At 50.4% G+C, this 24,534-nt stretch overlaps 1 protein-coding gene across 1 annotated transcript in view; it reads left to right on the top strand.

The window, feature by feature from the left end:
* Positions 1 to 11,031: 11,031 nt before the first annotated feature.
* The window catches only part of PDE8A (phosphodiesterase 8A), a 143,804-nt gene continuing 130,301 nt past the window's right edge, over positions 11,032 to 24,534 (top strand). The window contains exon 1 of the mRNA XM_059179914.1: positions 11,032 to 11,635. Coding sequence (XP_059035897.1) covers positions 11,447 to 11,635 — 189 coding nt within the window. The 5' untranslated portion in view covers positions 11,032 to 11,446. The remainder of the gene's footprint in view (positions 11,636 to 24,534) is intronic.

Here is a 24,534-nt window from a genome sequence, read left to right as displayed (position 1 = left end):
CTCTGGCCCTCGGATGGCCAGTGACCAGGAGACTCTCTGAAGTCGCCCCTGTGGGACAGGAGAACATTGAATTTACCCAAGTCTTGTCTCCTACCGAAGGTCGGTCAGAAATGAGGATTTCCTGCCCTCTTTGTTGCCTTCATGTGGGCAGTGGCAGGCTTTCACACTTCAGAAGGAAGAGGAGGCTTTTGGAATTCACCCCTTCTGGTCTCCTGGGTCAGCTGCAGCTGCCAGCATGGTAGTCGTCGGTGCGGGGGAGGGGGGGTAGCCACAGAAGCCGGCATGGACGTCATTGCCAAGCATGCTGATTCTGTGCTGTGGAGAGAGGCCTGCCCCCGTCGGACTCCGTATTCTGCCGGGTCCCAGGCACGCAGGTAGAGAAGGGAGGCTGCAGGGTGGGTGATTAGGCTCATCTTTACCCAATCCCCAACTCCCCTTCAACTCAGAGAAACGGGAGGCGAGTGGGACGTGGAATCACTTCTTAGAAACCAGCACTGTTTGGCGCTCCAAGATCTCTGTCTGTACGTATGAAGGACTTGGCAAAGGGGTGGAGTGAGAAAGAACGCACAGACTGGGGGGTCCTCACGGCCGTAGGCTTGGGGGGTCCTCACGGCCGTAGGCTCGCAGGGTGACCTTGGCTAAGTCCCCTGCTCCCAAGTCATGGTTTCCTTTGAAAAGAGATGATACTGAATCCCAACGTGTTAGGTCTACAAAGCACAGGGAGATTCATCAGGGGGCCCAGCGTGTAAGGTAGAAGGCGTTTCCCAGAAGGCCCATCTAAAAATAGCATAAACAACAGAAATTTATTACGCCACCTAACAAGCAGTTCAGCTGCTGGGCGGGCCCAGAGTGGGCTAACTCAGCAGCCTGTGATCACGTAAACCCAGGACAGCAAGGACACGGGCTCTCTCCATCTTTCCACCCGCCGTCCTCAGGTGCTGGCAGCTTCCCTGCCTGCAGGCCAGGGGGCCGAAGCTACTCCATGCACCCGGCCACTCCAGAGGCCGAAGGAGGTTAGCCACCTCTCTGTGGGTCCTTTTCTAGGCCAGGGGAGCTTTCCCAGAAGCCCTAGCCCCCGACCCCTGGCCACCCCAGTAGCTGATTGACCCGGTTGTGGCAAGCGTCCAGACGAAACCAAACCCCCGGGTCGGAAGGGAGTTCCCCAGATCGGCTGAAACCCGCCGTGCACCCCTGCAGCCGGGAAGGGGGGGGTGCGGCCTGTGAAGGGGAGAGGAGGGCAGTGCCTAGGAAACCAGCCACGGCCGCCACAGCTTGCCTTCTCCTGTAGGTGGACCTGCGGGTGAGAGAGGTTTCCATGGGTCAAGCCACACAGAAAGTGGTGGCAGTCAGGGGGCGAACGCGGTTCTGACTCTCAGACTCGCTACTTCGTGACACCTGTTGCTTCGGACCTGGATGATCTCCAGTCTGGAGCCAAAACTCTGGCTGCCTGGGCAGGCTTGTCCCTCTACCACACCTTACGTCCGTGGCGGGTCTGCGACGGAATTCTCGAGAGCTTACCTGCGCCCTTGAGGTTTGCCTGCCTGCACCCCAGCAGAACCCTAAGGAGGGGCTGCTGTGGCTCTGAGTGTTCGAGGCAGACAGAAGCCAAGGTCAGATCCCACCGCTGCCTTCTCCGCTCTCCGTTGACCCCCATGGACCACCCTGGGCGGCAGCTGGCTGGTCCTAACAGCCCCTCCCGTCGGTGACTGTGTCAGTCAGTGGCCAGCCAGGCAGGTGGAAACCACGGGGCATCGTTCAGGCAGAGCAGTTTTAAAGGAGGGGATTGGTCCCAAAGGTGTTGGAAGGCCTGGAGGAACAAGAGCATGACAAAAGTGTTTCCTGGGGACCAGGAAGCTGCCCCAGGAGCCCACACACCTCACTGCTGAGCTGCTGGAGCTGCTGTCCCCGTCCCCACCCCCAGCCCTGCCATCAACAACCCAGCTGTGGCCACTGCCGCTCAGAGCGTCTTTGTCCTTCCTTCTGCCTTCTGATTGCCCCAGCACCTCCACTGGCCAAACCCAGCTAGAAACCAGCTGCTCACAGTTGGGAGTTGGGCAGAGGGAGCGGACCAACATCCCAACGTCATATGTGGATCCACAGCATAGATTTCAGAGTCAGGGTTTATGTCCCTTTTCTGTGACAGTAGCCAAGTTCCCTTCCCTGTGTGGGCTTGAGTTCACTCACTGGTAAAAGAGGACTGATAACACATATATCCCAGAGCACTGGTGTGAAGGCTTAAAAGGAAATTATTATAAAAGAGCTTGAGCCCAGTGGTCAGAAGCCTAGAAGGGACTCAGTTCCTGAACATACCTTGCTTCTTCCTCTCCCTTCAGGGACTTTGCATTCTGCACTTTCTCTTACCTCTGCCTGGAATGTTCCTTCCTCTACTTTTTATCTCATTATTTATGACTCATCCTCCTAGTCCAGATAGGACACTTTGTTGCAGGACACCAAAAACCAGACCCAAAGAAACTGAAGCAGAAAGCAGAAGTCTTTGGCTATCAAACCTGAGAAGTCCCAGCATAGTCCTAACTTCAGGTATGGCTTGATCAAGGGCTCAACCAATAACACTAATATTCATTAACTCTGGCATGGCTCATGTGCCAGTCCCTCAATCAATGTCTGTGGTCAGGGAAGTGGCACCTGCTAAATGTTCTACCCAAATAATCTGAGCTGATACTAGGCTAGGGGTGACCAGTTTCCCAGAGGAAATTTCAGTATAGTTACAGGAAGGGAGAATGGGTTCCAGGCACAAGAAGCAGCTCTTCAGTCATGTTTCCACTCAGGGAAAATGTCTTAGTGCTCACTCTCCTCTGTCCAAGATTAAGTCATCTCCTACCATGATATACACTCACAGCTCCTTGCACATCACAGCATTCGTGAGTGAGTGATTACACTCTTGTGGAGCCGAATGATGCCTCCCACCTGCCCCAGATTGCTAGCTCTTTCCAGGGGGTGGGGGGGCTCTTTTGTCGTCATCGTATCCTCGGTATCCAGCCCAGTGCCCACACATGCTGGCCGGGTGCTCCTTAGAGTCTCTGCACATGAAGGGATGAATCGAAAACCCTGGTTATCATGAGGCCCGGCCTGTTACCTTGACTTTTTCCAGCTGCACACAGCTATTTGCGCCAGAATATTCCCCCTTCAAAGTCTTCTCTCCCCTGCAAGCTGGCTCGGGGACACACAGGACGCCATTCTCCGGAGAAGAGAATGACAGTTTTCCCTTTGGGGGGCGGGGGTTAGACCCACAGTTCTGGAGGGTGATTCAGGCCAGCAGAAGCGGCTTGAAGCAGGAGAGGAGGCAGGGGACAAGGAGGGTTACTTTGGATTAAAAGCTTTAAGAAGAGTGATTCATGATCATTGCGGCTGACATTTAAAAAGCCCCAAATACTTTTGGTAACCAGTGTGCCGCCTTGCATTTAGTCTCGCGTTTATCCTGGGAAGGGAGCAGCCCCCAGTTGCTCTGGGGAATATTGTATTTCACTTTCAGCTTCTTAAGCATCAGGGATGTTTGGCTCCTCAGTTTCCCGTATGTAACTGGTTATTAGCAGACTTTATTTTCGTGGACGCTCTTGTCCAGGAGGGACACGTTGGCCTTTGGTGTCCCACAGGGCAGAGTTTGAAACCTGGTTGTCCCATGGGCTCTCTGTGTGACCTGGGACAAGTTACTTAACATCTCTGAGCCTCCATTTCTTTTCCACGACAGGAGGATGATCATGGCAACCTCGCAGGGCTTTGGGGACATTGAGATGGGAATATTTCCATGTAGCGTGACGTGAGCTCAGGTTTAGCCTGAGCTGGGGCCAAATGGTGGAGGGGGGGGGAAGGAGCATGTGTGCTATGTGCGGGAGGAGAAGGGGGGAAGCCCCAGGGCCCTGGTGTCTCTCTCCCTCCTGCCCAGAGTGGACACGAGTCTGAACACCCAAAAGACACACTGTGGACTGAAGGTGGAGGGGTTCCTTGCCCAGATATAAACTCTGGTTGATGCAGACGGGGGCTGCAGGGCCTACAAGCCAATGTGGTTTGCCTGGGACCGGGGGTTTCCCTGGATGCAAGACCTTCAGTGTTAACACTGAGAGGAGCTTAGGTGAGCTGAGACCTGGTTGGTCACCCTGGAAGTGTGCCTTTCCCTGCTCGCCCAGAGCCCTTCACACCCTGAGGACTCCAGGGCCTCAGCTTTCTAGCACCAGAGGTCAGTGCCAGGACCCCAGAGTCAGGGATAATGATGGGGTGACCTCCCAGAGGTCCTCAGGATGGAGCTTTGGAGGAGGCCTAAGGCCTGTATCGGCAGAGTGGGAAAAGCCAGCAAAATGTGGCTTCTGACTACCATGGTGATCCAGGTGAGGTCAGGGGAAATTTGGTTCCATCCCTGGGCCAACCCAGTACCTGTCACCTAGTGTGGTTTTTGTCATTGTGCTGTCTGAATGGTCACTGATAGTCTAGAGCTCTGCTGCTTTGTTCCGAATCTGGCCACTTTACAGAAATCATTTATCTTAGTATCTTTTGAATTACTTTCTAACTATCTTGGCCAGAAGCTCTAATACCTGCTATTAATGATCAGTGTTAGCTCTGGGCCTGGTGTCTGTACTCTAATTTCTAAGTCACGTCTCACTGCCCTTCCCAGAGCATCTAGACAGCATCGGCTAACAGCAGCCATGCTCGCCGCCCTTGGCTCCCCGATTCTATAAGCTACGCTCATGGCAAGACTTCTTGGTCTCAGGACACTAAGAAGCAGACCCACTAAGACCCTGCCCCGGGAAGTGCTTTAGGGCTTCACTGTTAAGTATCCTGAAAGCTCTTGGCTGGAAATAAATACACTTTATTAACGTAGCATCTTTCCATTTTTAAGAGTCTTTATAAAGGATGGGCTTTGGGTTTTATGAAGGACCTCCATCAGCCCTGCTTCTAAAACACGTCGGGGGGCGCCTGGGTGGCTCAGTGGGTAAAGCCGCTGCCTTCGGCTCGGGTCATGATCTCAGGGTCCTGGGATCGAGTCCCGCATCGGGCTCTCTGCTCGGCGGGGAGCCTGCTTCCTTCTCTCTCTCTCTGCCTGCCTCTCAGTGTACTTGTGGTTTCTCTCTGTCAAATAAATAAATAAAATCTTTAAAAAAAAAAAAAAAAAAAAAAAAAAAAAAAAAAAAAAAAAAAAAACACGTCGGTGTCTTCATGTTTAGAATGGGGGCAGGGGTAAGGGAGCAGGAGGGACAGCAGTAACCACTTTGTGGGGCTGTTATGGGAAATAAGTGAGCTCATGAGGTGCATAGCAGAGAACCTCACACGGTCAGGCTGGCAGGTGTCACAGCCATCACAGGTCCCCTCTCAGGGATGTCTTGACACTAGGCCAGGAGAGCCTGAAGTTCTGCTCCTCCCCTGCTCCTCCCCTCAGGGAGGGGTGACCAACAGTGATCTCAGCCCCAGAAGCCAAATGCTCTTTTAAGTAGATTTTGGCCGAGAGCCTCAGGCTGGCGGTTGGGAGGCTGGATAAGTTGGGGTGAGCAGCTCCTACCCTCTCCCCCAGGGAAAGACCCAGAGCTGGAGGACCTTGGGACTGCTCTGCTGAATGACCTCAGCCATCACCTCACCCTCCACTTGCCCACTTCCTGAGGAGATGGTCTCTGAGGTCTGTCCCACCCACAGAGGTGGCAGAGGGAGGCCCAGGCCTGAGCCAGGAGGTGGCGGGGAAGGCGGTGCCCACTGGGCTCAGAGGCGTGGCGGGCGAGGTCTGACACTCCAACCTAATGACATGGGCTGCAGGAGCAGAGTCTGTGAATGTCCCCTGGGGCACCACATTCTTCCACAGACTCCCCCATGCTTCCCTCCCCTACACACACCTGAAAAGTGCACTTAAAAAAAAAAAAAAAAGATTGATTTATTTGAGAGAGAGAGAGTGAGAGAGTGAGAGAGAGAGAGAGAGCAGAGAGCAAGCACAAGCAGGGAAAGGGCAAAGGGAGAGAGAGAGAGACAGACTCCTTGCTGAGTAGGGAGCCTGACGTAGGGCTCCATCTCAAGACCCTGAGATCACAACCTGACTGAAACCAAGAGTTGGATGCTTAACTTACTGAGCCACCAAGGCAGCCCCAAAGTATAGTTTTTAGAAGTGTGCTTTTGGGTGGCCATGGGACCCAGTGCAAAGTGAAAATGTGGGGATCTTTGCTCAACAGTTATTAAGATGGTGACAGCTGAGCATTAAACCAAGAGTGGTGGTGGGGGGGCTTTCTAAGCATGGGGCCCTGTGATGCACAGCTCTGGAAGTAGGGATGGACCCCTGGGACACTCCGTATTAGGAACTTGGGGCAAGAACTTTCATGGTGCTGTGGACACCAACAGGGTAGTTATGGGGCGGTGAAAATGGAAGCCAGGGTTCCTGAGCCATGGCTCCAGCATCATGGCAAACGTTGTCTGGAAGGTCAAGGTATCAGGATTGAGAGCAGGTCCTGGTGACATCTGGGTCTGTGGTATCTGTGTCTCTGACGCTGAGCTTCTCTTGCCCTTCCTGTCTTTAGAAGAAATTAACCAATAAGTACCTACTTTTGTTAAGCTAGGCGGAGTTGGGTTTCTGATATTTACCATCAAATTTGGCAGTGTTAAAATTCTGGACTTTATCCGGTCGGTGGGAAAGGATCTGACCCCCTTGCCTAGTGGGAAAGGATGGACGGAGCCAAGGGACAGGGCACGAGGGGCATGTGGGTACTGGGGACAGAGCCCTTTGTTGGAAACCAAGAAGCCTGAGATTCCAGGTCACTTTGAGGAAGGGAGTCAACATTGGGTTGTTAATCCCAGACTCTGGGTGAACTACAAGTACGAAGGTCTGGAGCTAAATAGGAGAGAAATGCAGGTGCACACCTGATTTCTGGATGTAGAGAACGGGGTGCTAGGGGCTTAGCCTTCCACGATTCTGGCCTCTAGGGGGCGCTCCTCCCTCCTAACAGTTCTGGCCCAAGAGAAACTCTCTTTTCGGAGAAAAGCTGCAACAATCAAACATACTTTACCGAAGGTGTGGGAATACGAAGAGAGAGAAAGATAAAGAGGCCAGTGAGTCTGGAGAAGATGTCCAGGAGAGGCCTTACATCTGGGGCTGGCTGGGTGCCCCCCTTATCCAGCAGCACAGGGGGTATCCAGGGAGTTCCTCTTCTCAGTCCTTCATGCCTGGCTGGGCTCTTCCTATGTTTTTCTTTTCTTTCTGAAAGATTTTATTTATTTGAGAGAGAGAGCACAAGAATAAGCATGAGCTGGGAGAGCGGGAGAGGGAGAGGGAGAAGCAGACTCCCCGCTGAGTAGGGAGCCCCACGTGGAGCTGGATTCCAGGACCCTGAGACCATGAGCCGAAGGCAGATGCATAATCGACTGAGCCACCCAGGCGCCTCTCTTTCTATCTTTTCATCCCTTCTGGAGCTGGCATAGTGTGGGATATAGCTTTTGACCAAGCAATTCAACTTCATGGAGTCCATCCTACAGAAAAAAATATATTCAAGGATATTCAGTGCAGCTCTGTTTGTGACACTATAACAGCTCTGCGTGTATGTGTGTGTGCCTGTGTGTGTGTATGTGTGTGTAATATATTACATTTAACGTAGAGACAGGTCGGGAAGCACGTGGTCCAAACTGTTAGCAATAGGGGAGCAATGGGGGTGCGGGAGGAAAACTTTCCTTTGGCTCTGAACACTTTATATACTCCTGCTTCATTTGATTTTTCAAAACTATTCTCCCACCATGTATTCATGTGTAAATTATAGAATGTGTAATTTTAAAATGACATTTTAAAAAAGTCACATGATGCAAAGTTTTGAAAGAGAAATTATCGTGATGAAGTCTGATGCACAGATTGGTAGGGGTGTCAATCCTCATGGTGATTTCCTGTCCTCCAGAGGTTTCCGCAGTGGGCTGGGCTCAGTAGTCGTTCTGGCCCTTTGACTTCAGTTAGTGTCTTTCATCCCGGTGAGACAGATATCACGAATACTGCATTCACAAGGGAGGAAAGCAGCTCTGAAAGGCGACATAGGCCAGTGCTGGGATTCAGACCCCAGGGCGCAGGAGCTCTCCCATTTGCTTTCAATGGGAAAGGCAAGGGGAAGAGTAGGGAACTGGGTGTCGGAGGCACAATCTTTGAAGTGCTCAACCCTGGGTGCAAAAGGCAGTAAAACCAGGAGAGAGAACTGACTTAGGAAGGATCAGCTTTAGTGGAAGAGGTGAGTAGATTCTGGTGTTAGATACACAAAGCTGTGTAGGAACCCACGTCGTCCTGTCTCTAATGGACAGCCTGCGGGGGAGGTGGGCTGTGAGCACCACCAGGTCTCCTGGGAATGACTGTGGTAGAGGGAGAGGCTGGGGCCAGGCATCTATCCTTTGGTTTGTCTTCTTTCCCAGCCCCACTGACCTTATGCTGATCCTAGAAATAAGAACTGAAGCAGACATTTAGCTACAACGCTGAGCCTTGTGGGGGTCCAGCCGCTCCGCCTGGGGTTGTGGGGGCACGCTGGGTGGAGTGTATTGGGCATGGTGGAAAGTCTATCTCCTCCAGCAGGATGCAGATTGTAAATGAGCTCCTTGGATACCTCCCAGTGCGGGATTCTTTGTAGGGGCCTGGGAGATCTGGGTGAACCGGTGGGTGGCACATGCCAGTGAAGTCTGCGTGACTTCTGTCAATGTGCCCCTTTTCTGTCCACTGTCACCGAGGCCTGAGGGGATGGGTTTCATAGAGTGAATAGTTCAGGGACCTCGGGGTGCAGGTTATGGCTGGGGGACGTGGGGACAGGGTGGAATTGACGTTAGGGGCTTGAAGCTGAGCGGGGCAGGCTGTGACTTCCTGGAGCATCTCAGGCTGAGTTCCTGGGTGTGGAAAAAAGTGAGTGGGGTTTGCTCTCTGTAACCCCAGAAGAAGGCAGATGACTCCTTTCCTGTCTGCTCCTGCATCTTTTTAAGCTTTCCAGTAAGTCTAGGGTTCCCAAACTGCAGAGCTGGAAGTCAGTGAAAGCTGCTCCCCAGCAGGTCTCTCGGAACAGAGAGAGTAAATGACCAGCTTGCTAAGGCACAGGCAGCCAGGGGAGGCAGCAGGGCAGGGGCAGGGCAAAGCAACCCCACCCCCCTAATTAGCTCAGGGCTCAAGGATTTCCAAGGAAAGGTCAGGACACGAAGGTGCTGCCTGCGAAGGGAGGGACCAGTGAGAGTTGAAACAGCCTGGAACTGGAGAGGGCAAGGTCAATGCCCAGAGTCATCAAGGCCTGACTTCTTGGCCGGGCGGGGAGGACAGAGGACACGCGATAGACTTTCATGCACTCTGGTGGTTCAAAGCGTTTTCTTCATGAATAAGTCTTTATTTGGAAGGGTCCAGATTCTGCCCTGAAAATTGCCTTCTAAAATCTGCAGAACAAAGGCAGTAAACCCTCCACAATTTAGGTGGAATAACGGGTGATTATAAGAATCTTTTCCTGTTCTTTCAAGACATCGTCATTGAGCCGGTGGTACTTTTATAAGGTAGGGAGGCGTAAATGAAATAACTGCTTAACGTGCTTAAACTTGATAATGGAGTCACGTGCCAGTGGTTTGGGCCAGCTCGGCTAGTAGAGGGCGAATAGCACCCAGGCGCTCTCGGGTTACCCTGCCTTTCCGCTCCCCGCTGTCAGGAAACCGCCCGCCGGGCACCTCGGGCCCGGAAGATTGCGGCTGGAGCGGCGCCGAGGCTGCTTCCCGGCGCTCTGGCCGCACAGGCTAGCCGGCCCCTGAGCCCGTGCCGCAGTCCCAGCGCCAGGGCGGGGACTCCAGTCCGAAGTTCGCCTCCGGGCCTTCACAGTAGCTCGCCCGAGGCGCAAGCCGCGGCATCTCAGGGTCGCTGAAGGGCCGTGTTAGTAAAGGTGTGGACGGCCAGAGAGGAAAGGAGGGGTCGGCCTCGCCGGGGTCTCCCCGTCCCGGGAGTTGCAAGAAGGGCGGGAGTGCGGGCAGGCCCGAGGTGGGCCGCTTGCGGGGTATGCGGTGGACGCGCGGGGACGCCGTCCTCCCTCTGACTGGGGCTGGAGCCTCAGGCACAGAGAGGCTGCGTGACTCGTCCAAGGTCGCACAGCGAGCTGCCGGTGTGTGTGTGCGGGGGTGCGGTTCTGACCGCGCCGAGCAGCCTCCCGGGCCCCACTTCGCAGGCGGACGCCGCGCTGTGGCCGCGGGCAAGGAGCCTCTGGGGCCCCGGGCTCCAGGTGAGCGGAGGGCAGCGCCCCCGCCTGCCCCGGGCAGGGCTCTTCCGCGCTGCCGCCGCGTCGCCTGCGCAGCCTGGCATTGGCGTTCCAGTCGTTGCGCGCGAGGGAGCGCACGGGGCACTGCAGCCGGGTTGGTAACGCCCGGAGCCCTCTCGCCCGGGACCCGGAGCGCGCGTGCGCTCCTTGCCCTGCGGCCAGTACCCCAAACGGAGGTCCGCCGGCCTCGTTCACGAATGAGAGGCTCAGCGAGAGTAACCCAAGTCACGCAGCTGCTGAACTACGGACTCGGGATTCGAACCCCCCGGTCCGGACTTTGGCGGCCTCCGGCCCGAGGCGGCTGTGTGTCCCTGGGCGAGTCCGTTCCCTCCTCCCCGCCGCCGGGCTGCGCGCCCCCTCCCGTCGTGGCCGCGCATGCCCAGTCTCCGGCGGCGCCGGGAGGTGGCGGCGGGCGCCCCAGCTGCTTTGCATTGACGCCAGCACCCGCTGGAGGTCACCGCTGGGGGCTGGGCGCGGCGTGCTGCCGGCAAGACCCGGCCCGGAGCTCGGAGCCGGAGCCGCGCCGCCCGCAGCTCCCCGGAGAGCGCAGCCGCCTCTGCGCTTCTCGACGGCGCGGCCCCAGACCCGGCCTGAGCCGGCGGCTCCGTCCCCACCGGGCTGGCTGTGGACTCGCAGCCCATACGGGCGCCCTTCGACCCCCCACCCCTCAACGGCAGGAGCGTCTAGGCCGGCCTTCCCCGCTGCCGGCGCTCGGGCCAGGGGCGTTTCTTCGCGCGGCGGCGGCCCAGCAGGCGGAGCGGCGCGGGCTGCGGGCCCGGGGAGGCGGCGGCGGCGCACCTCCCCCGGGGGTCGCGCCGCCCCACGGCCAGGGCGGCGTCGCTCGCGCGGCGCGGACTTGCCCGCGCCCGGGTGGGGAGAGCGCAAATCTCCTCCCCCGAAATTCCCCGGAAGCGCGGCGCGGCCAGGCGAGCGCGGCGATGTGAGGGAGGCGGCCGGCGGCTCCCGCCTCAGGAAGGGCATGTTCGGAGGGGCGGCCGCGGCGCGCCGCCCGCCCCAGCGCCCCCTCCCCAGCGCCGCCGCCGCCGCGCCCGCACCGCGATAAAAGGGGCGGCCGCACTTCCTGACGCGAGACCCGCGCTCGCCGCCGCCGCCGCCCGCCCGCCCAGGCGGCGATGACACGGCGCCCGCGGCGGCCCCGAGGCGCCGGGCGGGCCGTTTGCTGACCGGATCGCGGCTGCCCGCCAGCGTGTCCGCGCGCCGCCGCCAGCATGGGCTGCGCCCCGAGCATCCACATTTCCGAGGGCCGGGCGGTGTACCACGGCGGCAAGGAGGCCGAGGACGCGCCGGGAGCCGCCGCGCCGCTGCCGCCGCCCGCCGGCCCGAAGACCACCGCCTCGCCCGCGGCCCGCGGCGCCGGCCTCGCGGAGCCCGAGCCTCGCGACGGCAGCGGCAGGAAGGTAAAGGGGCGCCGGGCGGGCGGCCGGGGCTCGGGGGCTTGCGGTCCGCGGCGAAACTCGGGCCGGGCCGGGCCGGGCGGGGCTCCCTCGCGGGCGGCGCTGCCCTCTCGCCCGGCTTCGGGTGGCTCTGACGGGGCGCCGGCCCCCGCCTGCGGGGACAGCGGCCCGAGGGAAGCCCGAGCCGCGCGTCCTCCGACCCTCGTCGGTGGGGCTGCGAGCGGGACGCCCTGCGAGCCGCGCCGTCGGTTCCCGGGACCCAGCCGACGGGGCCCGCGGCGCACTTGCCCGGGGGCGCTCGAGTCATTTCCCTCCCCAAGAGCGGGGAACCCCCAGGGTCCTGTGGCGCGCCCCCGAAACGGTAGATCCGCGTGAACTTTGTTCTTTGGATTCTCGTGATGGAAAGGGAAGGGCGGCCAGCCCGGGGAAGCCGCGGCGCTGGGTCCTACCACCCTGTTTTGTTCTCCCTCCGTCGGCTTTGCACGCGCATGCGGTCGCAGTTCCCCAGTTTCTCTGGGACTATTAAAACGTAATCCGAAGCCCCATCAGCTCTGCTCCATTGCACGTGGATTTGAGGTTCACGGTTATTGCCATACGTGTTGTTTTTAAAGCATATGTAATGAGAAAAGACCATCAGAACCGCGATTTTTGACGCATTCAGCAGAACCGAGTTAATTTTTTATTAAGTAGTTTGACCGGGAGGTTTTGTGGCTGCTTTTCACCGTTGGGTGTCTTCTCCAGCGCGCATCGCCTTGGCGTACGTTTTTGTGAAAGTTTCCGCGCTTAAGCTTCGTTAAGATTTCCTAAAGGGAAGATAACGGTGGGGGGAGTAAAAGGGAAAAGGTGTTCATTCAGGCACACAGCAACAGCTGTCCAGCTCTCTGATTTGAAATTGTAGAGCTGGATTTCATGCGTTTATGTTTTATTAAACTAGGGAAAAAAAATTCTGGTGTGCATGGCCTCGGATAACAGATCATCCCTCTCGTTGCTGCTGCTTTTTTAAAAAGTCATTTGTAAAATTGTTTGGATTTTCTGGCTTACCGGGGTTTGCTAGACCTCCCAAGTTTGATACCGTTTGTTCACTTTCTGTGTTAAATTTCTAGCAGTCATCCATGACGCCTTTTCTTTAGGAAAGTGAGAAAGACGGTAACCTAGATGAAGTGACTTCCCCACCCCTCAATACCCCGGTGAAAATCTAACTTTGTTGTGATGATCAGAAGTTGGATTCCTTCTACGGATTCTTGAAGAAACCTGTGATGGTTTTAGACTGTGAATCCCAGCTGTTCCTAATGTCAGGGTAGTGCTTAGACATTAAGCCTACCTAATTGGCTTTAAAAAAGCATCACACGGTGAAGTTGAATATGGAAGTGTTAACAGCTCTCAGGTTTTTGACCCATGTCTAATATTGGTTCTCTCTCATTAACTAATAATGAACTTTTAGGTCACCAAATTAGCCGTTTTAGAAAGAGGCCCTGTGTCTTGCCTTTTTGTGGTGGTGTCCGTGTCCTAAAATTCACACCCCTGTCTTATAAGCATCTCTGGTGGAGCAGCTTGTTCCTCTGCGATCCATGGTGATTGTAGAGCCCCTGAGTTTTTAAGAGTCTTACATATTCTGTCCCATTGGCAGCCCATTGTCTTGAGTTGGGGCACAGAAAAAGACATTATTTACAGTTTTTAATGCATTGGCACACATATAGTAGCTGCTAAATGTTTGCTGAATTTGGCTCTTTGTTAACCGAAGGATGAAACTATAAAGTCACTGGAATTGACCCCATAAAACCTCCAATATAGGCTTTAAGGTAATATTAGTATTTCCAGAGGAGAAGTCAAATAACAACACCACAACCACAGAAATGCTTATTAATTACAGACTGTACATGTTGATACTGGATCTCCGTTACAGATACTTGTATGTGGGCATCTCCAGTAATAGGGCAGAGGTAAATATCAGCATTTTTAAAGCTATTCTTTCTTTAAGGGAAGGAGTCATTTCTTTTCATTTTTAATTTTTTTTTTAAAGATTTTATTATTTGAGAGAGAAAAGAGGGAAGGGTGATGGGTAGAGGGAGAAGCAGACCCCCTGCCAAGCAGGGAGCCCCATGTGGGTCTCAGTCCCGGGACCCCAGGATCATAACCTGAGCTGAAAGCAGGTGCTCAACCATCTGAGCCACCCAGGCACCCTTTTCTTCTTCTTTTTAAAAATATTTTAAGTAATCTGCACACCCATTGTGGGGGCTCCAGCTTAAAATCTCCAGATCAAGAGCTGCACGCTCCATCACCTGAGCCAGCCAGGCACCCTAAGGGAATGAATCTTTTAAAATTATCAAATACATTTCAGAAATCTAAAAATACATGGTTAGAGAAGATAAACGTCCAGTGATTTAGCAAAATCAAATTATTACAGAATTAATTTGAATTCTGATATGCCAAGAATTGATCAAGTATTGAATACTAATATACCAAGATCCAGTTTTAGTTTATTAAAAATTATTTCTTCTTGGGGTGCCTGGGTGGCTCAGTTAAGCATCTGCCTTCAGCTTAGGTCATGATCCTAGAGTCCTGGGATGTAGCCCCACATGGGGCTTCCTGCTCAGCAGGGAGCCTGCTTCTCCCTCTTCTCCTGCCCCTCTCAAATAAAATGTTTAAAAAATTTTTAAAAATTTCTTCTTAAAAATACAATAAATCAGCATATCACTCAATGGATTTAAAAAAATTCATTGGGGAAGTTTTTGTATTTTGATAGTACATACAGAAAACACTAGTTCATCAAAATGCTTGGGAAATTGATAATTGCATTTTCAGATTAATTAGTGTTTTCCCCTACACTGCATTGTATCCCCTGTGTGTTCCTTGAAGCAACTTGTTGACTGTTTTTAAGTATTGAATGAAAAAAAGGAGCCATGTCAAAATAAGTTTGGGAAATACTGGCTCAGACTAAGTTTGGCAGATTTCTTTTATGCAGGATTTGTCAAAAAACTTAATTTCCTAAAATACACTGTGACTCTCCAAATGGTGTTTAGAGAATGCAGCATTTCCCAGACTTGTTCGATTATGGAGCCTTTTTATAGAGTTATATCTTAGGTCGCATGTTAGGACATGATTCCTAACATGAGATACCAGTATTCAAAGTACAAGAAATATACTTAACAGTAGAACACAATAAACATAATTTGCTTCTTAATGATTCCAAAGGTATTTCAGGATCTTTTAATACATTAGGCTGGGTCATCGTATATGAACTCGCTCGAGTGTTACTCAAAGTGTTCTGTTTATTCATTTCAGGAGTTATAGTCGGTGTGCTTACAGATAATGAATGCTGTGTTCATTTCGAACACTTAGAGTTTTGTTTTTAATCAGCTTGAGCTTTAACTGTAACATTTCAATATTTTCTTGTGAGTCTGGATTTACTGGGTCTTCTCTTTCCTTAACTTGGACTTGAGTTGCCCTTGAAAGATTTGAGTGTGGAGGCAGGAGTGTCAGAGGAGAGCCTATGGGCCCCCCCTCTTTTGTGCACACACCTGGTACATTGCAGTGACCCCCCCCCCCCCATTTGTCATTAAATAGCTCTGTGAGGCTGTACTCAAGTCTCTCTCTTTCACTGCTGCATATCCCCCCCCCCCCCCCCCAACATAGCGGGCCTTCTACAGACATCTGTCGAATTAGAGAATTGTGTGAGCCAGGCTGGAGAAGTGGAAAATCCACCCAGCCCATAGAAAGGAAGTAGAAACCAGTTTTAACTGGAGCGGAGGCTGGAGGGTTAGATCTGGTTTTGTGGAAATCTCTGGTTATTGCCCTTTCAGAGCATTTATACTAGGGAATAATAGAGTTCTAGCCTGTTGAGCAGAGTAGATTTCCCTCCAAAGACTGAAGGATTAATTAGTGCAGCTGGACAAGCAGTGCATAACAGGTGACAGGTGGTAGCGGGCCACACTCTGACCTCTCACCGAGGGCTCTCGGCCTGAGCGCTCATAATCAACTCCTGCCCACCCCATCCTGTCGCTGGCCTTTGCTTCTGCCATTCTCTTCTCCCAATTTTCTCTTATTTTTTTACCTCCTTCCTTTTCTTCTCTTCCTCCTCAAAACTGGTGGAACTAACCAGCTTGATGTCCCCCAAAGTTTAGTGGTTTCTTGGTGTTTCTTAGCTATTTAGCTATGAAATAAAATTTCTTGCTTGCTTTTTTTTTTTTTTTTTAAAAAGATTTAATTTTATTTATTTGACAGAGAGAGATCACAAGTAGGCAGAGAGGCAGAGAGAGAGAGGAGGAAGCAGGCTCCCTGCTGAGCAGAGACCCCGATGCGGGACTCGATCCCAGGACCCTGAGATCATGACCTGAGCCGAAGGCAGCGGCTTAACCCACTGAGCCACCCAGGCGCCCCTCTTGCTTGCTTTTAATGTACAGAGTGGGCCAATCAGATTTTTATATTTCCGTTAACTAAAGCAAATTTCTCTCTGACTTGTCTGATCCCCACCCCCCCCAACTAGGGGTCATTGACTCTGCATAGATTATGGAATTATTGAAAGTTTCCTTCTGAAAGTGTAGTTTACAAAATGAGACCTTTCTGTTCCCGAAAATGTGACTATAATTTACCTCTGCAGATATTGCTTTTTCATTTTCTTGAATTCGTCTTATATATAAAAAAATACTTTGCATTTATATTCTGTATCATTTTAGTGCTTAATATCAATTACCATCTTAACATGAAGTGTGGTTCTTCAGAGAGATGTTTTGAGTATCACAGCTCTATCAGCACAGACCTGCGCTGGGCTAGCCCAGACCCTCCTTGCTGAAGTGATGGTTGGAATGAGGCCTGTGGTCCCTTCTGACACAAATGTTTCCTGTGAAATGGTTTATGACACTGTTTTTTTTTTTTTTTTTCCCCTTTCTACAGCTTGCCCATTTAGGATGGGCTCTTTAATAGGGGAAGTTTCATGATGTGGTCTACAGGGTGAGGCAGATGTCTCGGAATAACCTAAAATACCTTAAAGCACAGAACTTTTTTTTTTTTTTTTTTTAAGGTTTTATTTATTTATTTGACAGACCGAGATCACAAGCAGGCAGAGAGAGGCAGGCAGAGAGAGAGGAGAAGCAAGATCTCCGCCGAGCAGAGAGCCTGATGCGGGACTCGATCCCAGGACCTTGGGACCATGACCTGAGCTGAAGGCAGAGGCTTTAACCCACTGAGCCACCCAGGTGCCCCAGCACAGAACTTTTTAAAAATTAAAATTAAAAATCAAAGAAGAGAGGGCGAAGTTGCTTAGAGCATGAGTAATCCCTTGGTCTTGTCCAAGGTCAGTGGCTTCAGCCTGGTTTCTCGACACAGAGAGGTTCCTGGAGTGCAGACTATCCGTATTCATCATAGCCACCATTTCTGGGATGCTTTTGATGTTGCGGGCACCGTGCCCGAATGTCTTACAGATTAACGTTATCTCATCAAGTCCTTACAACTCTGTGAGATGACTGGTGTCATTTCCATTTTGCAGATAAGGCACCACAGGTTAGAAGCTCACCCACGCTCACACCGCTAAGCCGTATTCAAACCCGTTGCTGTTCTCTTTTAACTCCCTGTCTCCACTACATTTCCCATCCTCTGGCCGGCCTCTGGGTTGCAGCTGCAGCAGGTGCACCTGGCTTTTGAGCAGGCATCCTGAATCCACATTGTCAGGACTTTGTTAAGTCATGGCTGGCTGGGGGAGTTGGTTCCAGCCCTGCCGGAGCTTCCCGAGTTTGGAGAGTTGCATCCATCTTTGGCCCTGCCCCGGTGAACCGAAGTCAGGCATCTGTGAGGCCCTCTCATTTGTTCTCTTTGCTCTCTGACACGAGTTGGCAGGCCCCCCTCAGGAGTCCTTTTCGCTCTCCCTTCCTCCTGCCCGGGCTTCAGATAGCCTTCCTTGGCCAGAAGGCCCCTTGAGGCTAGTTCTTCCCATCAGCCTTTGCCCAGAGCACGACACCCCCTACCCCAGGTCTGCATTTGTGCCTCTTCAAGGCCCAGCCCGAGTCTTTCTTGAGCCCCTGGTTGTACTTGCTCTCTCTTTTCTCTGCCCTTAGGATCTTCCCCTGTAGCCCTTGCAGGCCTAGGAGATCTGACAGGAGCCTCCTGCGGGATTAGAGACCTCTTGAGGACAAGGACTATGTCCTAGATTCCTTACAGTTCCCAAAGCGGTTAGCACACTCCGTGAATGCCTGCATAGAGACACCAGTCTCTAAGGCGGGGCGGGCTTTTATTCCTCTTCCGTGGGGCTCACTCACCTTGTTTAAATTTCACAATTGGGGTGTGTTGTATGTGCTTTCACAAAAGCCAAAATCCCCGGAGCCAGTGATTACTGTGTGGGGTGATTGCTAAAGCTTTTGCCTTCAATTCTGGCCGAGTTAGGGTTGAGCAATGTTCCTGGGTCCCCTCCTCCTGTTCTACTTTTGTTCGGCTTGGAAAGAAGAGTGGTGGCGTACCGTGCAGAGAAGTGTTTTGGCAAGTCTCTTAGCCGCAGGCACCGTGTGCATCTCTTCATCCACACAGACCGGAAGAAGGTCACAGATTTCCCTAAACTCTGAACATGGCCTCAAAGGTGGCGAGGAGTGGGGCTTGCCCTTGCTTTTGTGCCCGGTGGGTTTGAAGTAGACCTTGGGTCTGCTGAACTCGTGCTTTTTTCCTGTCTGCTTGCATCCTTCTCTCATGCGCTGCTGGGGACAGGAGCCTGCTTGGCTCCTCGAGCTCTGCGGGGGGACAGCCCAGAGCGCCTTGCCTGCAGCGGGTGGCGGGGGGTGTGTGGCTCCCGGGTGAGGTGTGTTTGCATCGCCACAGAGGAGCCGGGGAGAGACGTCCGTGTTGGGTCCAGCTCTGTCCAGCACCGGCTGTGTGGTGTTTGCCCAATTCCGATCCCGGTTTTCTCAAGCATAAAATGAGACTAGAATACCCAGGTTTTGGTGAGGATCACTTAAAATAATCTGTGTAGAAGTGTTTTACAAGCTCCAAGTCACCAGCACTGCTGAGGAATGAGGTTTTTCTTTCAGTCACCTCTCTTCAAAGGCAAACTTTGCTCCAATATATTCACTTATTTTTTAAAGTCAATCTCTTCCTCTTGAAAATGTTTTTGTCTTTTCTCTAATATTGTGAAAAATTTCAAGCAAACAGCAAAGTACCTGTCTCCCTCCCACCTAGATTCTGCGGGTAACATTTTCCCCCTGTGCTTCATCACCTCTTGCCATCCCATTGTCGCTCATAATGTTCTGTTTTTGCATGAAGTTCAAAGTTCCTGGGATCAGTGGACTTAACTCCTGAACACTTCAGTCTGCCCGTCACTTACCAGAGTTCAGAATTTGTTTCCTTTTTGTTTGACAGACGTATATACCATCGGAATAGATACAGAATGTTACCATCCCCCGCAGAAAGTTCTCCTTGTTCCTTCCCCATTCCTAACCCCACCTGCCAGCAACCACTGTTGTGATTTTTATCCATTTTAAATTATTTTTGCCTCTGTTAGGTTTCATATCAATAGGATCTCAAAATACGTATTCTTTAGTATAAGACTTTTTGTACTCAGCTCAATGTTTTCGTAATTCACGTATGTTGCACGTGCTATTTGCATGTTTTCTCTTGCTAAGTATTATTCTGTTATGACTAGATCCCAGTCCACTTCTTCATTCTCTTGTCGGTGTATAACAGCAGTGTCTTTTCTAATTTTTGGCAATTAAGAATAAAGCTGCTACGAATAGTCTACTATAAATTATTTTGTGGCCATATGTTTTAATTTCTCTTAGGGAAGTACCAAGCAGAGTTGTTGATCAGAGGATAGCTGTACGTTTAGCTTTTTAAGAAGCTGTCTGACCTTTTCTGACACGGTTCTACAATTTCACACTCCTGCCAACAATGTATAATAAAAGTTCAGTAGACCCACATCCTTGCCGCTGTTTGGTGTTATCAGTTTCCTAATTTTAGCCATCCTGGTGGACGTGTGGTGGTTTTTCATTGTGGTTTCGACTTACATTTCCTCGATGGCTAATAACTTTGAGGACCTTTTATGTGCCTATTGATCGCTTATGTAACTTCCTTTTTGAAGTTTATAACATTTTTTTCGTAAAAGGAAATATAAATCCTTTCATGACCCCTGGGTAAGGAAGGGCTTATTAAACAAGTTACACAAACCATTTGTCATAAAGGAAAAGGCTGACAAATTCAACTACCTTAAAATAAAGCACTCCTCATCAAAAGAGGGTGAAAAGGAAGGAAAGCCATAGTCTGGAAGAAGAAATTTGTAACACATAATACCAATAAAGGATTAGTATCCAGAATATATATAGAACAGCTGCACATCAATTAAGAAAAAGACAGCGCAGTTGAAAACAGCTAAAGACCAAGACCAGCCTGTTATTTAAGAGGAAACCAAATGGCTGATAAACACATGAAAAGATGTTTACCTCATTGGGGAAATGCAAATTAAAGCCACAATGAAATAACATTTTACACCCATGAATTGGCAAACATTTAAAAGCTTGACGTATTTTGAGGCAGTCCTCCCTCAATGCTGTATAGGTAGAAGTATTCATGCACTTGGGAAAACAATTGCCATTATCAGGTACAGATGAATGTGTGACCCTATGACCTAGAAGTTTCACTCTTAGAAACATTTACATGTGTGAACTAGAAAGATATACAAGATTGTCCATAACAGCAGTGCTTCTAATAGCAACCTTTTTATTAAACTCTATCAGCAATATAGTGGATACATAAGTTGTATATTCAAATATATTGAAAAGGGATACTTCACAGCTTTGAAAATGAATGGGTTATAGCTTCAGGTGTCAACATAGATCAATTTCAGTTGAGAGAAAGAGGTTATAGAAGAATTTACAAAGTAGAACTTTTTAAAGCATAATAGCTAAACAGTATATTATGTGGGAATAGATATACACATAGATACTAAAGCTACACAGAAAACCAAAGAAGTAATTGCTATGAAATTCATGTAGGCTAAGAAAGTTTAAGTACTAAAATGATTAACAGATGAATTTCCAGTGCCTTGTTTAGAGGATGTGGGAGGATTGTCCAGGCCCTGGCCTCCGGGCACAAGCAGTCGGCCCTCTCAGGAAAGGTGGGGCAGGCCTCTGAGCTGGAAGCGAGGCTAGTGCCTGAGGGGTGGAGAGGGCGTGTGGAAAACAGGCTGGAGCCTGGTCTGGATTGGTCCTAAGATGCAGAGAGAGCCCAGATCAAACCTCTCACCTCTGCCTAGGGAAGACTGGGAGGCCTGGATAGGTAGTGAATGGGGGGGGGGGGTGTTATATGTGGGGGTGAGAGGTGTTGACTTGTTCTGCAGAATCTGGGGAGGGAGGGCCTGAAAACCCAGGGGCAGGAGTTTGTGAATTCCATGGAATGCCTTGTAGTCCTGTAAACTTCTGCAACTCCCAAAGGCTTTTCATTTTCAGCAGGGTAGTTACAGGGTAAACCTATTTAGTGAAGATTAAGTTTTTGGAGGAACTTTACAGAGGCTGGGGTGAGGAAGAGCTGGAGGGGGCGCACTACCCAGCGGCCTGGGGCCGTGGTTCAGGCGTAGGGTGAGGCCAGGTAGAGGTAATGTGGCGTGATGGCTTGGGGAAGGAGCGAACGAGCGAAGGAAAAGCTGGCAGGCGGGGGTGGGGGGGCAGGTCAACGTGGGGGGGTGGTGAGGGGCGAGGGCAGTGGAGGGTGACTCAGAGGTTGGGGTTTACCAGCTTAGAAGGACTGTGATAACATGTCCCCATTTGTATAGTGTTCTGTGGTTTACCAAGTGCTGTTTTTATACATCGTCTCATTTGGTGTTTCCCAAACTCCTGTGAGAGGAAGGAGGGATTTTATTGTTCCTAATAAAGACCTAAAGAAGTTAAAGCGATCAAATGACTTGCCCAAGTTTGCAGGGACACTTACAGGTTCACTATAACAGCATGGGGCAGAAGCCAGGCAAAGGAGAGGTGAGGTTTTTTTTTTGTTTTTTTTGTTTTTTTTTTAAATTTTTAATTTTTTAAAAGATTTTATTCATTGGAGAGAAAGCGCATGCATCCATGAGTTGCGGGGGCGGTGGGAGGGGGGAGTCCCTGCTGAGCAGAGAGCCCTATGTGGGGCTCAAACCCTGGGCTCTGGGATCATAACCTGAGCTGAAGGCAAATGCTTAACCAACTGAGCCACTCAGGTGCCCCAAGGTGGGAGTTTTTTTTTAAAAAGCCTCTCTTGTCCTTCGGGTCTGGATTTGTTTTATAAAAAGAAACTTTTACTTTTCCTCATTGTAAAAGTAACATTCATCGTAGACATCTTGAAAAATAGGGAAAGGAGCAAGGATCACTTAAGTTGCACAGTCACTGAAATTGCACAATCAGGAGCAGCTTCTCATAAAATGGTGGTGTGTTTCCTTACATCTATGTAGATTACTGCAAATAAGTGTAATTAAAACTATTTTTTGAATGGTTATGTTCTTTAGTTCTAGGAAACATTGAGCTATTATTTCTTCAGGTGTCCCTCTTCCGTGTGTTCATTTACCTTCTGTGGTTCCATCCAAATGGTGGGATCTAGATAGTCTGAATCTCCTTTTTCTCTGCTTTTTTTCCCCGTCTCTGTGCTCTAGTCAGGGAGGGCTGTGGAAGGCTGCGGAAGCTACTCCTGTAGCTCCGCCTCAGTCCTCAAGGTCTCTTCCTTCTCTAGCCTGTCGGGCTCTTCCATTGGATGGGTTTCGTGTTCAAGACCTGTGCTTTGTTCCCTTCCTTAGGCTTATTCGTGTGTTTTGGTTGCACCATACTCATTATTTTTTTGAGGCTATTAATTATATGCACTTTAAAGTCCTATTCTGATTTATTTAAGACATTTTTTGAGGTACAGTCAGTGAAGTGTACAAAAAAGTGTACAGCTTGATACAAATTTTACCCTTTTGTACCACATATCACCACCATTCAGATTAAGATCGACCTTTTCTAGCACTGCAGAAGGCTTGCCTAATGGCTCCTCACTATTTTTTTTTCATATTTTTAATACTTTGTGATGAAAAATCTCAACTATACAGCATTTAAAAATACATATTTTATTTATTTATTTGACAGAGATCCCAAGTGGGCAGAGAGGCAGGCAGAGAGAGAGAGGGAGGGAGAAGCAGGCTCTCCACTGAGCAGAGGGCCCCGTGCGGGGCTCAGTCCCAGGACCCTGAGATCATGACCTGAGCCCAAGGCAGAGTCTTAACCCACTGAGCCACCCAGGCGCCCCTATACAGCATTTTTTAAAAAGAAACTGTATGTTTAATGTGGGGCTCCAACTCATGACCCAGAGAGTAAGAGTCCCGTGCTCTACGGAAGGAGCCAGCTGGCTGCCCCCAATATACAGCGTTCTTGAAGGAGTTTATGGTGAGCACTTGCATACTCAGCTCCTGTGTTTTACATTAGCGCTGTGCTTGCTTTATCCCGTATATCCGTCTGCCCGTCCTTCTCTCCACCCACCTCCTTTTTCTGTGAGGCATTTTATTTTTATTTTTATTTTTATTTTTATTTTTTTTTTAAAGATTTTATTTATTTATTTGACAGAGAGAAATCACAAGTAGATGGAGAGGCAGGCAGAGAGAGAGAGAGAAGCAGGCTCTCCGCTCAGCAGAGAGCCCGATGCGGGACTCGATCCCAGGACCCTGAGATCATGACCTGAGCCGAAGGCAGCGGCTTAACCCACTGAGCCACCCAGGCGCCCCTCTGTGATGCATTTTAAAGTAATTGCCAACAGCAGTGCACTTCTCTGAAACACTGCAACATGAATATTAGAGCTCAATATTTTTTTCTTTTAAGATAGAATTTACATACTGTAATGACGCACAAATACTTACTGTATATTTGCTGCGTTTTGACAAACGCATACGTAGCTGTCTGGTCCCAACCTCTGTCAAGATACAAGACCCGGTCCTCGTCCCAGAAGCCCCGTCCCCACGGGTCTCCACGGTATGTGCTCTTGTACACTTTCACTCAGCACTTCGGTTTTGAGATTCGTCTGTGTTTCCTGTATCAGTGGTTCATAGTATTGTGACTGTTTTAAAAGCACATGATGCATAGGGTTAAATTGCCCTCCATAAGGATGTGATCAAATTTTAATATCACAGGAACATCCGAGAGTGCATTTTATACTTTCAACAATCTGATTGTGAGAGAATGGTATTGGTAATTTAATTTGAGTTTATTTCATTTACTTGATAAATGAAGTAAGTAATTGATAAGTGAAATAAATAAATGATACTTGCCTGTGTTGTTGTTTCCCTGTTCAAGTCTGTCGCCCATTTCTCTGTTTGGGCTTTAGAGAGTAAAAAAATTTTATTTGTAAGCTTTTTCAGTATGTTTGGGAGTTAAGTTGTTTTGTTTTGTTTTGTTTTTAGAGACTTTATTTATTTGACACAGAGAGAGAGAGAGAGAGAGACTGGGAGAGAGGGAACACAAGCACAGGGAGTGGGAGAGGGAGAAGCAGGCTTCCTGCAGAGCAGGGAGCCCGATGCGGGGCTCAATCCCAGGACCCTGGGATCATGACCTGAGGTGAAGGCAGATGCTCAATGACTGAGCCACCCAGGTGCCCCAGGAGTTAAGTTTTGATCTCATGCTTACTGCAGATCTTTTTCTGTAGCCTTTTCCTTTTTTATTGGGTGTGTTTTTAAAAAATTATAGACATTTTATAGTTTTATGAAATCAAATTTAGTGCTCATTTTTTTAATTGATTACTTTTGTTAACATATAATGTATTATTTGCCCCAGGGGTACAGGTCTGTGAATTGTCAGGTGTACACATTTCACAGCACTCACCATAGCACATACCTTCCCCAATGCCCATAACCCAACCACCCTCTCCTTACCCCCTCCCCTCCCGGCAACCCTCAGTTTGTCTTGTGAGATTAAGAGTCTCTTATGGTTTGTCTCCCTCCCGATTCC

This window comes from Mustela lutreola, chromosome 7 (genome assembly GCF_030435805.1).
Source record: "Mustela lutreola isolate mMusLut2 chromosome 7, mMusLut2.pri, whole genome shotgun sequence".
Classification (NCBI taxonomy): domain Eukaryota; kingdom Metazoa; phylum Chordata; class Mammalia; order Carnivora; family Mustelidae; genus Mustela; species Mustela lutreola.
This window is presented reverse-complemented; position numbering and strand designations above follow the sequence as displayed.